The sequence below is a fragment of the Dermochelys coriacea genome, chromosome 24, assembly GCF_009764565.3.
Source record: "Dermochelys coriacea isolate rDerCor1 chromosome 24, rDerCor1.pri.v4, whole genome shotgun sequence".
In the NCBI taxonomy this organism is placed as follows: Eukaryota; Metazoa; Chordata; order Testudines; family Dermochelyidae; genus Dermochelys; species Dermochelys coriacea.
The window spans coordinates 12,491,077-12,506,922 of record NC_050091.1 but is presented as its reverse complement, the minus strand read 5'-3'; the positions used below and the strand labels follow the sequence as shown (position 1 = coordinate 12,506,922).

Below are 15,846 nucleotides of genomic sequence, written 5' to 3'. Positions count from 1 at the left end.
GAGGGAGGCGGGCAGGCAAGGGAGCGTTAATCAGACAGACAAGCTCCTAATGCCGCTGCCCATGGGCCGCCCACCCCGTGAACGCTGTGGGCAGTTCTGAGTGCCCCGGCTCAAAAACGATACCTTCGAATTGGAAAAGCGGCAGAGACGGGCACCAAACGTGATGAAGGAGATGGACCAGCTTCCACCTAAGCAAAGATTGAGAGGACGGAGGCTGGTCAGCTGGGAAAAGAGACACCTAAGGTGGGTGATCAAGGTCTATAACATCATGGCTGGTGCAGAGAAAGTGATCAGCGAAGTGTAATTGACTCCTTCCCGTGGCACACGAACCAGGGGCCACCTGTGGGACTCACCACAGCACTTCGGGCACCCTGGGCAGCTAACCACAGCCCAGCCCTATGGAAGAGGAGCAGGGTGGGAACCCATGGAGGGGGTGGGACCTCATGGGCCCCCCCCCCAGGTTCCGGCCCCCCTGGATCCTGCCCTCTTACAGTCGTTAGACCTGTCAGTAGCGCCAGTACTGAAGTACTTGGGCAGTCAGAAGAGACAGGCCCCACTGCAGAAGGTGTGGAAGCCACCAATCTCACTGGGGATGCTTTTTTGGGGGTGGCTCCTTGGTGGGTGAGCTCAGGGTATGTTTCTTGTCATCTGGATGAGAGACAGAAGTCTTTCTCTGCTCAGCATGTGGGGGTGTGGGGCAGTAGTTGAGGGTGGCGAGGGAGACCACTGTTGAGGAGGAGAGGTATTGGGGCCAGGGTCTGAGGCAGGCTGCAGCAAGCTCTCCCTCATGGTCAACTTGAGTAAGCGGGATGGAGTAGTCCATGGATATTATTCCTAGCATGCACCAGTCCATGGTGATGGAAGCCCACGCCGAATAAAAGGGGTTCAAGCAGTTCCCAAAATGGGGGATGATCAGTGTTATCAGCGCTGTAGTGTGGGGAGGGTCATCCAGACCCTCAACCAAATCTTCAAAATTATTGCTTCATGGAGGACAATTGAGATGCTGATGATTGTGGCTGAGGAGGCCGGAGTCTCTGGGGTATCTCCCTTTGTCGATGTGGTTCGTACTGGCTGTGACGAAGCGGGACTGTTGTTAATGTTTCCTCTGAATAATGTGGGGGTGCCTCAGTTTCCCCTATGCAGTTCTTAAGTATCTAGGGGGTGGGATAAGGGTGTATGATCATTGCAGAGCCCTAGAGGGCAGGTGTGTGAAGAGTCTGGACACAGAGAAGGGCCGACTCCCTGTTTCCTGGCCACTGATGGCCTGGGCCCTTCCCCCTGCAAGGTGAGAGCTAAAGGATTGGAGAACAAAGGAATCAGGTGACCTCCTGGCCCAGGAAAAGGACAAAGCCCAGAGGAGGGGGGCTGGAGAGAGTTTCAGTTTGGGGCTGGCTGGGGACATGGAGTGAAGTGCAGACGTGGTTGTCTGGCTCACTCCCCCCCAAAATGGACCCAGCTGAGGGGTCCTGTTCTCTGCACCTCCAAGCTCTGTGTTAGACCATGTTCCTGTCGTCTAATAAACCTTCTGTTTTCCTGGCTGGCTGAGAGTCCCGTCTGACTGCGGAGTTGGGGGGCAGGACCTTCTGGCTTCCCCAGGACCCTGCCTGGGCGGACTCACTGTGGGAAGCGCACGGAGGGGCAGAGGATGCTGGATGCTCCGAGGTCAGATCCAGGAAGGGGGAAGCCGGGTGAGCTGTGTGTCCTGCAGACAGGCTGTGCCCAGAGAGGAGACGTCCCCAGAGTCCTGCCTGGCTTCGGAGGGAATGTTGCAAATTATACCTGATAGGTCAAGTGCAGTTCGAGTCTAGGCTGAGTCACACGAACAAAGTCCACAACTGCAGAGTTCCCAAAGATACTAAGTTTATTACACTCGAGCATGGTGCCCCCCTGCTAGTCAGGAGGGGACCCCGAATGCAGGTTATACACAGATTATATACCTTTTAGCAAAGCATATTGCCCTCGTGCATCATCGGAAACCTTAGGCAATAGACAACCCCCTTTCTTATCTACCATCTATCCCTGCTAGGTACATTCCCCCTGCTAAACTATTACTTCAGCCACGCAACATGGCCCTGAATCAATGCATCAGTAACCTTTCTTATCAGGATGGGAGGCCCAGTTTAAAGGCCAGGAGGCAGGGAGTTAGGAACAGACAAAGAACAGAAACCAGGAGGCGAGACAGGCTGGAAACAAGGCGGGGGGTGGGGGGGTCCACAGGAATGCAGTATCTAAGGAACACTTCTCCTGGTGCATGATGTGCTTGCTTTTAGACAATGGTGGGCCTCAAACCAAAATAAAGTCACATATGCTAACTTTCCCTTAACAGGAGCAGTTCCAGAGCATCCCCCGGGGGCTCCGTGACACTGGGGCTGATGTTGGGCATAGCACCCCCCCCCCTTGTTTCTAGCCTTCTCTTGGTTGCAGACATGTAAATATGCAGCATATGGAGGGTTGCTCGGAAGTCTTTCATGCTGTGGAGAACTTTGTCCATCTTTGTGGCAAATAGTTTCTGCCTGTCGAATGGGACATCCTGCACAGTGGACTTTGTCCCCCTGGGGAAGCCTGAAGAGTTGAGCCATGATGCCCAGCACATGAACACCACAGTGGCCGTGGATCTTGCCTCTGTGTCAGCTACGTCTAAGGATGCCTGTAAGGCAGTTCTGGCCACAAGCTGCCCCTCAACTATGAAAGATTTTAAATGGTCCTTTTTGTCCTCCGGGAATATCATTAATAAAGTCCATACATTTTGAGTAGGACAAGTCAGGGCTGTACAACAGGTGTTCTCAGCGCAGATGGTCTTTCAGTGTCTGGAACACCTTGTCACAGTTGGGGGACCATCATACATGGTGTGGCTGGTCCTTGGTTAGTAACTTGGTCAGGGGAACGGCAGTTGTGGTGAAGCTGGGTATGAAGCGATGGTAATACCCAACCGATCCCAGGAATTGCCTTATTTGTCTCAGTGTTCAGGGTGCTACTCCCCATCATCCAAGGGCTGGCTTTTAACCCTTTCTTCAGGAGTGCGGCAGCTGCCCCACTACACTGCCCAATACATGACTTCACCCCTAACCCTCCCTTGTGGGTACTCAGGGTATAATATAGGGCTCCCACCCCTACCCATCCTCATAGGTACTCAGGGCATAAGGGACCCAGCTTTATACCCTCCGCGTGCTAAGGGCTTTACCCCTTCATGGGCTCAGGGCTAACACCCATTTCCAGTGGACTCAGAGCAACACCCATTCGCCATAGATGGGTCTACAAGGACTTTTTTCCTCTAGTGAATATCCTTAAACATGTACAATGTACATGTACATTTATTAACAATACACATGCCAAGCATCTTTATGCGCTCCACTCCCAACAGACAGAGAGCAGCTTATTTTCTGACCCTCATTATATAGTTAAAATAAGGGTTTCTCTTATCTCTGTCTTAAACAATTATGTTATTCAAGATATAGCTGTGCAACACTAACCAGTCATTTCTCTATACAGGGGTTCACATGCCTAAGACGGCCTACTCATTAGCTTTTGTGTTTTTCAAAGTTAGTAAAAACTTCTCGAGGTCACTTCTCTTTATGCTTCATTAGTGGGATACACTTGCAACAGCACAACCTCATAGTTTTTATTATCAAGAAGCTGCAGGAGCTCACGGTTAGCGTGACTAAGTGTTCCCATGACTTTGTGGCTATCCCGCTATTCCTGCTAGTAATGCTGCAGCTGCAGCTCGTACTCTTCTCTCTGTTTGCTACGTCAAGGCCGAAGTCTCTCTAGAGTTTGGTTTCCAACTCATGGTGGCTGAGCATACAAGATGGCTGTGGGTGAGGTTAAGTCCAGATACAAGAAGGCTGTGGGTCATGTCAAGTCCAGGACTCTCGTTACACTCCCCGCACCTTGATGATGCTTTCACCAAAGCCGTCGTCACCACCACAGGAGTCTAATACTCAGACTTGCTGAGCTCACCTCCCGGGTAGGGTCAAAAATGACATTTGTGGACTTCATAGACCAACCTTTCTTACCTTCTGCACAGTTCTCCTTCCCCAGCAAGCCAAAGCCACCATGCTTATTAGTAAAACCAGCTGAATCCCGATGATAGTCACAACTGGATATAAGGCCACATTTAAGATCCCCGTTGCCATGGGAGACCAACCCAACAAAGATTCCCACCATTAGTGTTTCAAATCTTTACTGACCCTCTGTGACGCAGCAGGGCGGGGGGAGTGTTGGCCTGGGAATGTGGCTGGGGGGTTTCATTGGGGATGGGAGACCTGAGAGCCTGTCACCTGAGCCAGGAGGGGGAGGGGGAGGTAACACCTCTGCCCAGGAAACCGGACAAAGGCTGCAGGAGGGAGCCTGCTGGGGGGGTTTTGGTCTCAGTTTGGGGCTGGGTGGTGAAACGCAGGGAACCCAGCCCCGGGGTCTAAGCTCCCTGCTCCCCCAGAAGGACTTGACTGAGGGGTCCTGGTTGTACCCTCAAGCTCCGTTTTAGACTGTGTTCCTATTGTCCAATAAACCTTCCGTTTTACTGGCTGGCTGAGAGTCGCAGTGAATCCCAGGAAGAGGGGTGCAGGGCCCGGACTCCCACACACTCCCTGACACCCTCTTAATCATTTGTTTAATCTTATGGGTGGAGTAATGGACCATGATTCTTCACATGCTTCTTGTTTAGCAGCACATCAATAATTTCTTAAATGGGGGTGCTCAAGCAATCTTTCTAAAACACTCAAATTCACTCCAATAGGTACAGGCTTTATATTTGAGTCCAATGTGTATTTTATCTTTCATTGGTTATATTTTAACTTAGACACTGGAAATTTGAAATCACATCTTTCAGTTGTTACAATGGGGTAAAAACGTTTGTTTTCCTATGGGGCTTCAGTGCACATAATTATAATTGTGAGCACTGGGCACCAGCTTCTAAGACATACACAATTATTGCCCATTTACACAACTGTAGATTTATTTGCAAAGGAGTTAATAGCATAATGACATTTTCACTTTGTTATTTCTAACACATGTCCTGTGTCTGTAAGACATTCTTATTGCAACACCCCAATGTGACTCCTGGGTTCTCTCCCTGGCTCTGGGATGGGAGTGGGGTCTAGTGATTAGAGCAGCAGGGGCTAGGAGCCAGGACTCCTGGGTTCTCTCCCCAGCTCTAGGAGGTGAGTGGGGCCTAGTGGGTTAGAGCAGCAGGGGCTGGGATCTGTAACCAGCATTTTGAAGGTTTCAGAGTAGCAGCTGTGTTAGTCTGTATTCGCAAAAAGAAAAGGAGGACTTGAGGCACCTTAGAGACTAACAAATTTATTTGAGCATAAGCTTTCGTGAGCTACAGCTCACTTCATCGGATGCATTTTGAAGCTTTCTCCACAGCCATGAGGGCTAGAAATGTCCTTTTTCTTTAAGGCTGAAACCATCCAAGAGACACCTGACTCCAGGAGCTGGGGCTTTAAGGGAAACGATAATTATCATGAGACTCATGACAGACTCATGAGAGTCAGCATCACTGCAAATCTCTCCAAGCTGGTGACCCCAGCTGAGCCTGCAGCTGCCCAAGGATAATCCTGCAGGTGCAGGGGGAACAGTTCGGAGCCCTTGGGGGCCTGTGTCTCCATCCTGATACAGAGGATGTTTAACCCCATGTTTGCCATGCCGGGTTTCCAGATATGGAGGCAGCTGTTGGCAGTACAGGGGCCATGACACACAGCACAGCATTTCCAAGTGCACCCACAGGAAGGCCTCACTGCAAAGAATCCTGCTGCCCTATGCTTAGGGGGCATAGATGAGCCCCAGTGTGCTGGGAGTGGGGGTGCCATGTCCAAGCTCAGAAGCAACTGCTGCCTCAGCCACCCCTTGCCTCAGTTTCCCTCCCCCTCAAATGCAAATCTTCCCTTCTCAGGTAATGAAATTCCTTATGAAACAGGAACCCACCATCCTTGGCCTCCTGAGATCCCAGCACCCACCACTGAGCCCCACCCTGCTCCCTACAGCAAAGTGCCTCCTATTGGGACCCCACCCCACTCCCTGCAGCATGGTGCCCATTGCTGACTCCCCACCTTGCTCCCTGCAGCACAACGCCCCCTACCAACCTCCCACCGTGCTCCCTGCAGCATGGTGCCCCCGTGAGTGCCCACCCAGGTCTCTGCAGCCCGGCAGTCCCCCACTCACCCTCCCAACCTGCTCCCTGTCGGATCATTGAGAAGTGGGGAGGGGGCCAAGTTTCCACCCCCCTTGGGAAATGCTGCCCTGCCACTTTGAGACCCAGAGCAGCTGTCTGGGGCCCATAATATCCCGCAGGCATTAAGGAAAGGAGATAGAGAGAGGGGCCTAAACACCCCTTAGAGCCCCAATGGGCACCTCTCTCTCAATGGGCACCTCTCTCTCTCTCTCACACACACACACACACACACACACACACACACACACACACAAACCATGGTTTGTCCTCACCCCGCCCCCACCTCTCCAGCAGGGGACGCTGGGACACACACACACCACAGAGGTTTGGGGTTTGGCCATTTGTGGAGAGGTTTTTTCACTAACCAGGCATAAGCTTCTGTCCAGCTGAAATCTGGTTGTCCACATGAAGCCAATGTGAATTAACCAGTGGGGGGGGTCCCAGGTAGCTGGGGCTTCGGGGTTGGTTACTAAGCAGAGCCTTGGATGTGAAAATATTAAATGCAGCAAACCATGTCACTGGGAGTAAGGCCACGAGACAGAGTGAGAAATAGAACCCAGGAGTCCTGGCTCCCAGACCCCTGCTCTAACTCCTAGACCCCAGTCTCCTCCCAGAGCTGGGAGAAAACCCAGGAGTCCTGGCTCCCAGCCCAGAGCTGCCTCTGCCCCTGCAATACCCCCAGTGTGGGGGGCATCTGCCCGCACTGGAGCCTGGCTGGGAGGGCCAGGAGAGAGAGGGGCGGCCAGGCGTCCCTGGAGCAGACCTAGGAGGGGGATAGCCTGGGAAGTGGGGCAGCAGCACTAGCTGGGGGGGGGGCTCTGCCAAGTCCCATGGCCCTGGCGCAAGAGCTTGGCCTGTAGGGAGGCAGCCAAGTGGTGTACACCCAGGGAAACGGCACCGAGGGTCGCGCCCAGGCCGAGGGCTGCCTGGCACCGCCCTGCCCTCCGGGGCTGAGCTGCTTCCCGCTCGCCGTCAGCCCCCGGGCCCTGCCCACGTCGCTGAGCCCTGACCCCCGGCAGTGAGGCGAACACGCAGGCCATGGCGGGAGCTGAGCGTGGAGGTGCCCGGCTGAGCCCCGAGCTGCTGGCCCTGCACAGAGTCCCTGAGGAAGAGCCCGTTCCTGGCTGGTCTGGAATCAGGCTGTGTTTGTATCCAGCAGGCTGAACTGCCCGTCAGCTGAGCGCAGCGTGGCTCTGTCCCCATCCCTGGGCACCACTGGATTGCCCACAACCTTCCTGGGTCAAGGGCTGCACTGGCCCAGGCTGGGGCATTCTGGGGAGCACAGGGGTGCAGGTAACCCCAGCTCTTGCCTGGGACATGGCGGGTCCGGGCGCACGGTTCCTTGCCACCCGGCTGGCTCACTCCTAGCATGTCATGCCTCCAAGCTGGCACCCTCCTGCCAGCCCGCAAGCCTGTAGCCAGCTTCTGCAATGTGCCAGCCCCACTGCGGGCACTGACAGGCAGAAGCCACCCACGTGTCTTTGGGACCCGAGTTGGTCCAGACTCTAGGCGCCACCACAATAGGAAACGTTAATGAGCAAGGCCCCGATCGCCGGGCACGGAGGCTGCACCGGGGGGCTCACAACAGCCAGGGCACGGCAGGGACCACGGCAGCAGCTGGCACCGAGACCGGAGTCACCGGCGACCTGCCCTCTGCTACCCCCACCAGGCAGCGCCCACGGCTCAGCTTCAGCTTCCTCTGCCTCTGGGTTATGTAGGCGGATTTCAAACAACCGAGACTCCCCTTGGAGGCCCCGGGAGCCCCGATATCACCCCCATGCCACAGGCGTCCCAGCAAGAAAGCGCTAGGCCGGTGGCTCTGGCTGGGCTGGCGTCCCCAGCTGTCAAATCCAAACACATAGAGGCACCGCACCTGGAAACGGGCCCATGGTGCCGATGCCCCTCAATCAACCAACAGCCACCTGCTCTCTCAGCCCTGGGCTCTCCTGCCCTGCACAGTTCTGCCACCCCGTGTGGCTGTCTACTCCCATCCCGCACTAACCACTACACCACACTCCTCTCCCAGAGCCAGGGAGAGAACCCAGGAATCCTGGCTCCCAGCCCCCTGCTCTAACCACTAGACTCCACTCCCTCCCAGAGCCAGGAGCAAACCCAGGAGTCCTGGCTCCCAGCCCCCCTGCTCTAACCACTAGACTCCACTCCCCTCCCAGAGCCAGGAGAGAACCCAGGAGTCCTGGCTCCCAGCCCCTCTGCTGTAACCACTAGACACGCTGGTGCTTAAAAATCTCACAGCACTGACCCTGCCTTGGCAGCAAGAAGTTCAGGGCAGCCAAGGCAGGTTCACAGCTCATCCCAGCACACAGGCATCCCGCACGTTTCTTTCAGGAGCATCGATTCATGTCACCAGAGAGCAGCAAGGAGACCCAGACACATTATTAGTGAGGTTAGTGGGGACATTTATTTAATTGCAGAGTTTAAAGCCAACCAGCCAGAAGGTAAGAAGAGAGGCACCCTCCCCTCACACCAGCTCCCATCCTTCGGCCTGGGGTGGGGAGATACCTGGGGATAGGGCTGTCTTGGCTCTGGGGAGTGCTGCGTTTCCAGGTGTAGTTTTCTGGTGGCCACTTCACCTGGGTTGTGCCCACACATCAGGCCAATGAGCCCATCCAACCCAGGCTCCCTCTCCAACAGCACCTGTGCATCTTGAGGTAGCACGTCTCCCACAATGCACCCTCCCTGCAAGGCCTTGTGGGGGAGATATTCCTTCCTGACCCTGCCAGTGGGGGGCCAGCCCCGGCCATGAAGCAAGGAGGTTGGGAGCCTTTGCTAGACGTTACTAAGCTGCTCGCCAGCAGGGCGTCCTGTGGTGGGGGGTTCCGTGGGTGAACAAGGGCTGGGGTACAGAGGCGGGTGGCTGGGGTCCGCCTCAGAACAGGCGCCGGACGAGGTTGGTGACGACCCCGGCAGCCTTGCCAACAAAGCCGGGTAGCACGAGGGAGGCCACGTCACCCAGCGTCCCCAGTGCCGATTGGATCCATGATGGCTTCTGGATCTCCTCGTTTTGCTGCTGCAGGCCCCGGATCTCGTTCTCCAGGCGTCGGGCCTCCTCCCGGAACCCCTCCCTCAGCAGGGCCTCTTGCTCCTGGGGGGCAGCGACAGCGTGAGGGGGATCCCCAGCCCACCCCACGGGACCAGGGAGAGGTCACGGCAACAGCGTGGGGCTGGCCTGGGGGGCATGGGGGCCCAGAGCAGGGGGGGCCAGGGTGTGTGTGTGTCCCTGATGCCCCCTGCTGGAGGGGATGAGCCCTGCTGTGTGTGTTCACAAGCCGTTCCCCACACTGCGCCCCCCAGCAATCCCATCCCTGGGGGATCCGCCCCACGGGCCCATCTATCCTGGTACCCCACCCCTGCCTGCCACTTGCCAGCACCCTGGCTGCCACACGCAGAGGAGTCCCGTCCCTGGGCAGGCTGAGGCCAGTGGCAAGGGCGCCCTTGCCCGGGCTGTGCCCATCCGCAGGGCCGTCCCTAGGCAGATGCGGGGCCCGGAACAACCCCCCTGCCCCAGGCCCGACCCCGCCTCTTCCTGCCCCCTCCCTGCCCCTGCCCCTCCTCTCCCGATCAATGCCAAATGGGGCAGAGCAGAGCAGAGCAGGGCCAGTGGCGCTGCTGCCAGCCCCCATGCCACATCCCCACATCCCCCTGAAGTGAGGGAGCACCCCAAAGCACGGGGCCAGGGTTGACCATGACGGGTCTGCCCATCCATCCCCGCAGCGCCAAGCACCCTGGTACCTTCAGTTTCTGATCCATCATTTTGCCCTGCTCCTCCAGCAGCTTCTTCCTCTCGTCCTCCAGCTTCTCCTCCAGCTGCCGCAGGTTCTCCTGGTAGCTGCGGTCCTGGTCCTCCAGCTTCTGCTGCAGCTCAGCCTCCTTCTGCTTCAAGACCTCCTGCTCCCGCTCAGCCATTTCGGCCCGGGCTCGCTCGGCTGGGACCGGGAGAGGGAGGTGGGTCAGCACGGGGAGGGCCATGGTGACTCTGCCGGCCTGGGCTGCAGCCCAAGCACCCCCCCCCACCCCGCCCCAGCGGCGCGACGTCCTCTGGTGGGTACCTGCCGTCTCCTTCTCCTTCTCCGTCAGGGCCTGGTCCGTCTGCAGGATGGTCTGGGCCACGGCCTCCTTGGACTGGAGGAACTCCTGCAGCACCTCCTCGGCCTGGGGATGGAGAGTGGGAGCCACAGGGTCAAGGGGGTTTGTCCTGTGGGGCTGGATCCAGGTCGGGATTCTGGATCGCGGCACAGGAGAGTAATGGGGCTGGCTAGGCAGCGGGGGGCTGGGAGACAGGACCTTTCCCGTCTAGGGATTGCTTGCTCTGATCCTGTCTCAGGGCAGGGGACTGGTTGGCTCAGGGGGGTTTGGAAGGGGGCAAGGGGCCTTTCCCCTCTAGGAGGCACCAGCTCCCATCCAGCCCCAGAGTCAGCATTGGTTTCCACTCGACACCCTCGACGCCTGTTCCAGATGAGCTTGGGGCTGAACCCGGTTTTTAACAGGACAAACGGCCTCATCACACAGCCTATAACTGGCCCCCTGCCAGCAGCCCCAGCAGAGCGGCCGAGGGCTGGATGGGCCACGGGAACCAGGCACCCCCAGCATGTTGGCAGTCAGGAGGGCTGTGGGGGAAGGGGGTAGGCTCACACTCTGATGCTGCCCCCACTCTGGGGAGGATCCAGGAACTGTCCAGGTGGGGGAAGCTGTTGACTGGTTCTCAGCAGGGCTTCCTGGGCTGCACAACGAGGGGGCACAAAGTCACAAAGAGCCAGGCACCAGCCCTCTCCTACCTTTATCCCCTTCCCCGGCACCTGCCGGTATCTCTCCACCATCTGCTGCCGGTCATTCTGGAAGTGCTGGTAGCCCCCGGGCACCAGGTAGACCCTCTGGCCGATCTGGTCTTCCATCTCGTCCGACAGCTCCAGCAGGATGGCCGTGCAGCGGTCCGAGGATGCCAGCTCATTGCGCCGGTAGAGCTCCTGCTTCTGCTCCTCCAGGCGGTGCTGCCAGGTTGGGCACAGACAGAGCAGGTGTGAACCAGGGTCGAGGGTGCAGACGGGGCAGGCGTGAGCCAGGGTGGGGGGCACAGACAGGGCAGGCATGAGCCAGGGTGGGGGGTGCAGACGGGGTGGGCGTGAGCCAGGGTGGTGGGTACAGACAGGGCAGGCGTGAGCGAGGGTGGAGGGGTGCAGATGGGGCAGGGGTACAAGCCATGACAGGGCCTGAATGGGGCAGGAGTGTGAGCCGATCCACATGTGCCTGGGGCTGGAGATTGGGCCGGGTCCCCTTGGCCTGGAATCTCAGATCTCCAGCTAAGCAGGGCCGAGTGTGTCCCTGCACCCCATATTCTTCCGGGATATTAGGGTGACATGAGTATGGCGTAATTTTGGTGTATTTTATGCAAGATAAGGCATGTGCAGTGTCATTGGAAAAGTGATGATTTGCTGAATACTGTTATGCTATGTGTGTGCATGTAGCATTTTTGTATGTGAAGTTACGAATATTGATGATGTGTCTGTACTGCAAATGTAGTTACAACTGGGGAACGCCCACTAGGCAAGATAGCTGGTGGGGAAGGGCCTATTCAGAGCAATGGGCCATTAGGAAAAAACAACAGGCCTTAGGAGAAATTTATCTCCCACCTGGGGAGCCTTCCTGAGAACACCACAGACAGCCTGGGAGTGATGGCTGTTATGACTCTACAAGGACAGGTGACCAGGCCACATGATGCTGGACTCCATCTTGGGATGTCAGTGTTTTCCCACAGACTGGTCTGGGAACCATGTTTTGGAACAAAGGACTCCCGCCAGATGTAAAAGCTACATAAAGCAGGGAGTGACGTCATCTGGGGTTCTTCACTCCCCACCCAAAGGGACTCCTGGAAACACCTGAGGAACAAAGACTGAACTGGGGGAAGTGCTGGGCCCAGGCTGAAGGGATTTCTAGCCTGTGTATGGAACACCTGGGGATTCCAAGCTGTAAGCAAGTGCAGCTTGTCACTTAAGGATCTGCAGCCGGCTTGTATCATCATCCCTTAGGGTGAGAGTCTGTGAATTCAGATCCAATCTATTTAGTGTATTAACTTAGTTTGCGGTTTTGTTTATTTGTTAGATAATCTGCTTTGATCTGTTTGCTTTCATTTATAATCACTTAAAATCAATCTTTTGTAGTTAATAAACTTGTTTTTGCTTCATCTAAACCAGTGAATTGGAATGAAGTGTGCAGGAATCATAACTCAGGGGCAAAGGCTGTTTCATATTCCTCTCCACATTGAGGGAGGGGGCAAATTTTATGAGCTTTCGCCGTAGAGTGCAAGACGGTATAATTTTGGGTTTATACTCCAGAGGGGGTGCGTGCCTGAGGAGCTAGGAGCAGCCTGCCCATGCAGGGGCTGGCCAGAGACCCTGCATGTAACTGCAGCTGGGTGTGCCCCCATCTGTGTGAATGCTGGTGAAAGTGCAGCTGGAGGACTTTACAACTTGTCACAGCAGTACAGTGTGAGAGGGAGCCCAGGCTGGTGGGATACGGGGCTCTGTGGTACCCCAGTTCCAGGTGGCACCCCAGGGGGGAACCCATCACACCAAGGCTGGGAGATCCCCCAGGGAAGGGGGTCAGGGAGCAGGGGAGCCCCAGTCCCGTCCATCCTGCAGCAGGGCAGCTATCCCATAACCCCTGGGGCCGGCACGAGGGGCCATACCATGAGCTCCCCTTGGAAGCTGCGGTCGTCGTCCTTGAAGGTGCGCGCCATGAACGCCCGCAGCGCCTCCCGCTCGCACTGGGCATGCAGCTCCAGCAGTTCTGGCACACTCTCCGTAGGCAGCAGCACCACCACCTGCCGCGCCAGCTGCTCCTCATAGACAGCCACGGCCTCCCCCACCGCCGCCGAGTTCTCGATCTGCGCCAGGGCCAGCACCGCGCTCTCCATGCAGGGCACCGCCCCGCTGCGGATGGTGTCTACGTAGGTCATCGCCAGATTCCCCAGCACTGCCGGAGGGGCAGGATCAGTGCCAGGGTGCCCAGTGCGGCCAGAGGGGGCAGGGTCAATGCCAGGGGGCCCAGCACGGCTGGAGAGGCAGGGTCAGCGCCAGTGTGGCCAAAGGTGAGCAGGGGTAAGGTCCCCACCCAGCTCCTCCCACACTCTCCAGGACTCCACTTGCTCCGTGCCGCTCCTTGCAGGACAGACACCAAGCCTAGGATGTGCCCCGCTCCCCACCCCAGATATCCCCTAATCCCCCCTCTCCATGAGCAAATGGTGCCTCGTTTCTCTTTGGGATGAGCCTGGCTTCACACCCCAGGCATGGGGCTCTGCTCTGCCTCTCTCCACCCCTTGACAATTTTCTAGCACCCTTCCTAACTGCGCACCCCACAGCTGGGCACAGGCTCCAGCGCTGGCCCCCACTAGTGCTGGCCACATGGGACCCCCTCCCAGTTTGGTTCATCCTGCCCAGCATTGCATGAGCCCCATTGACTCCAGCATTCCCCAGCCCAAGGGCTACTGACACTTACTGGCCCCAGTCACCACGTGGCCGCCTGGGATGGTCTTGGGCTTCGATGTCTCCCAGATGTGGTGGCAGAACCGGGCCACCTGCTCCGAGAACTCAGGCTCCAGCTCGTCCTCCTGCAGCTCCTCCAGCCGGGGCAGGTCCCTCCTGCCAGCCGGCTGGATGAAGACGAAGCATTTCCGGGCCGGGAAGAACTGGCGGATGCACTCACGGGGCAGGTTGTAGAGCTGGGCTCGCTGGCTGCTGCCTGGGGAGGAGAAGGAAATGGGCATCAGCCCAGCGCTGACAGGTGGCTGCTTCTGGGGGGCAGCACGGCGGCTGTTGGACAGATACCCCTGTGGGAAAGAGACCCCAATATCCACAGGGGATTGAGGGGAGCTGGGGAACTGCCCAAGCTGGAACGTGGCCAGGACAGCGAACGCCCCAATTCCCAGACACACTTGGGTTTGTGTCTTGAGCAAAAGCCACACCCTGGCAGCATGGCACACTCTAGTGCTGCCCTGGGGCCAGCCCTGACAGCCAGAGGAGAGCACCACCCTACCCCCAGCATCCCAGCACCCCCTAGCGCCACCCAGGGGCCAGCACCGCTCCCTTACCTGGCTTTAGTTTCAGGCCATTCTCCAGATACTCATCCTCGGTGATCTCCCGCCCGTCCAGCTCCAGCTGCAGCGTGAAATCCCGCACGGCCCACACAAAGGCTGGGAAGAACCGCAGGAACTCGGCCGAATCCTCCCCCTCCTGCCGGCCGCCCTCGCCTGCCGCCTTCACCTTGATGTGCTCCGTCAGCTCCGTCACATAGCTGGGGACCGGCTAAGGAACCAGAGATGTGGTGCCCCCCACAGGGAGGTTCCACTCCCTCAAAGTCGCCCCTACCCACCTGCAACAGGGGCTCAGAAGAGACCTGGGGAAGGGGAGGATATTCCATCAAAACCCTCAGAAGCAGGGATCGAACCCACCTTTTCCAGGGTCCAGAGCAGCCCTCTGAAGCACTGGAGCTGAAGGAGCGACTCTGTCAGCTGGTGGCAGTAGTGGGTTGTTAACCCATCATACAGAGCGGCCATTAGAGAGGGCTGTGGAGCACACTTTGCACTGTGGGTCAGAATTTTGCTGGGGGTGAAGCATTTGGAGGGAACCACGGGGCCCTTCCCTGGGGACATGGGGCCTCCCAAGCCCCGAGACCCGGCTCCCCAGACACAGCCCCCAGGCAAGGATACTGCAGCTGGTCCATGGCCTGCTGGCTGATGGTGCCCATGCTGTTATAGACCAGGGTGCTGCTGAGCAGCACGGCCAGTGCGAAGATCCATGTGTCGTTCTTCGTGTCACCCTGGAATGATACCCACTGTCACCATCCGAGCGCGTCCCAGCCACAGAGCTCACAGCCCATCGCAGAGCATGGCGGGTTCCCCAGCCCCGTGGCACAGATGGGGAAACTGAGGCATGAGGAAGGTTTGGCCAGGGGATCAGCCCCCAGCTCTCCAGAGTCCCAGCCCAGACTACAGTGAATTCCCGTTCCCAGAGCTCAGAGAGTGTGACGTTATCTGATTATAATATAACATCTCATTGAAGTATGGTCCACAGCCAGAAAGAATTAAGCATCCTGCAGGCCAGCTGACTCAGAGTCAACCTACAGAGGCGTGTGAGAACAGTGTGCAAATGACAATTAGGACCATTTAGTGCTAGTTAGGCCAGAACTTTGAAGTGCAAACCTGTATATTAGAAATTGGAAGTAATTACTAGCTATGTGTGTTTACTTATATCTATTAGATGCTAACCATGTGACCAGACAGTTCCAGTCTATTACCTTAGCTATTGCTGCAGAAATCAAAACGGAAGGCTAACTTTTACCTTGAAGTAGTGGCATTGTTTATATGTCTCTTTCAAATCTGTGGAAAACTGTATATGAACAGCTTAATGGACAAATTACCTTGTGTTAATTACCATGATATTTGGAAAACAAGGAGTAACATCAGAAGTCTATTGTTCACCCAGGACTGAATGGCCAAGAGGCTGTTAGAGATGTATAAAAAGCCTTGGGACCTGATCCTGTTTATCGCAGATCTGCTTAAGGTTTCATGCAGGGGAAGCCTAAGACATAAGAACTGAGATCCCAGTCACTGGCTGGAATCACCCTGAATATGGACATTGGACTATAACCTCTGGGCTATTTCT

General features: G+C 56.7%; 1 protein-coding gene across 18 annotated transcripts in view; it reads right to left on the bottom strand.

The window, feature by feature from the left end:
- Nucleotides 1-8,105: 8,105 nt before the first annotated feature.
- Nucleotides 8,106-15,846, bottom strand: part of LOC119847706 (guanylate-binding protein 1-like) — a 60,972-nt gene continuing 53,231 nt past the window's right edge. For 6 of the 18 annotated variants that reach the window (XM_043502155.1, XM_043502153.1, XM_043502157.1 and 3 more), the window contains 8 exons: nucleotides 14,892-15,001; nucleotides 14,274-14,476; nucleotides 13,682-13,924; nucleotides 12,873-13,159; nucleotides 10,966-11,178; nucleotides 10,240-10,342; nucleotides 9,923-10,116; nucleotides 8,573-9,275 (listed from right to left, as the gene is read on the bottom strand). In XM_043502155.1, the coding sequence (XP_043358090.1) occupies nucleotides 9,060-9,275; nucleotides 9,923-10,116; nucleotides 10,240-10,342; nucleotides 10,966-11,178; nucleotides 12,873-13,159; nucleotides 13,682-13,924; nucleotides 14,274-14,476; nucleotides 14,892-15,001 (1,569 nt within the window). In that variant the 3' untranslated portion in view covers nucleotides 8,573-9,059. Of the gene's footprint in view, nucleotides 8,119-8,572; nucleotides 9,276-9,922; nucleotides 10,117-10,239; nucleotides 10,343-10,965; nucleotides 11,179-12,872; nucleotides 13,160-13,681; nucleotides 13,925-14,273; nucleotides 14,477-14,891; nucleotides 15,002-15,846 lie in introns of those variants that run through there. The other 12 variants (XM_043502160.1, XM_043502154.1, XM_043502156.1 and 9 more) reach the window with 4 other exon arrangements.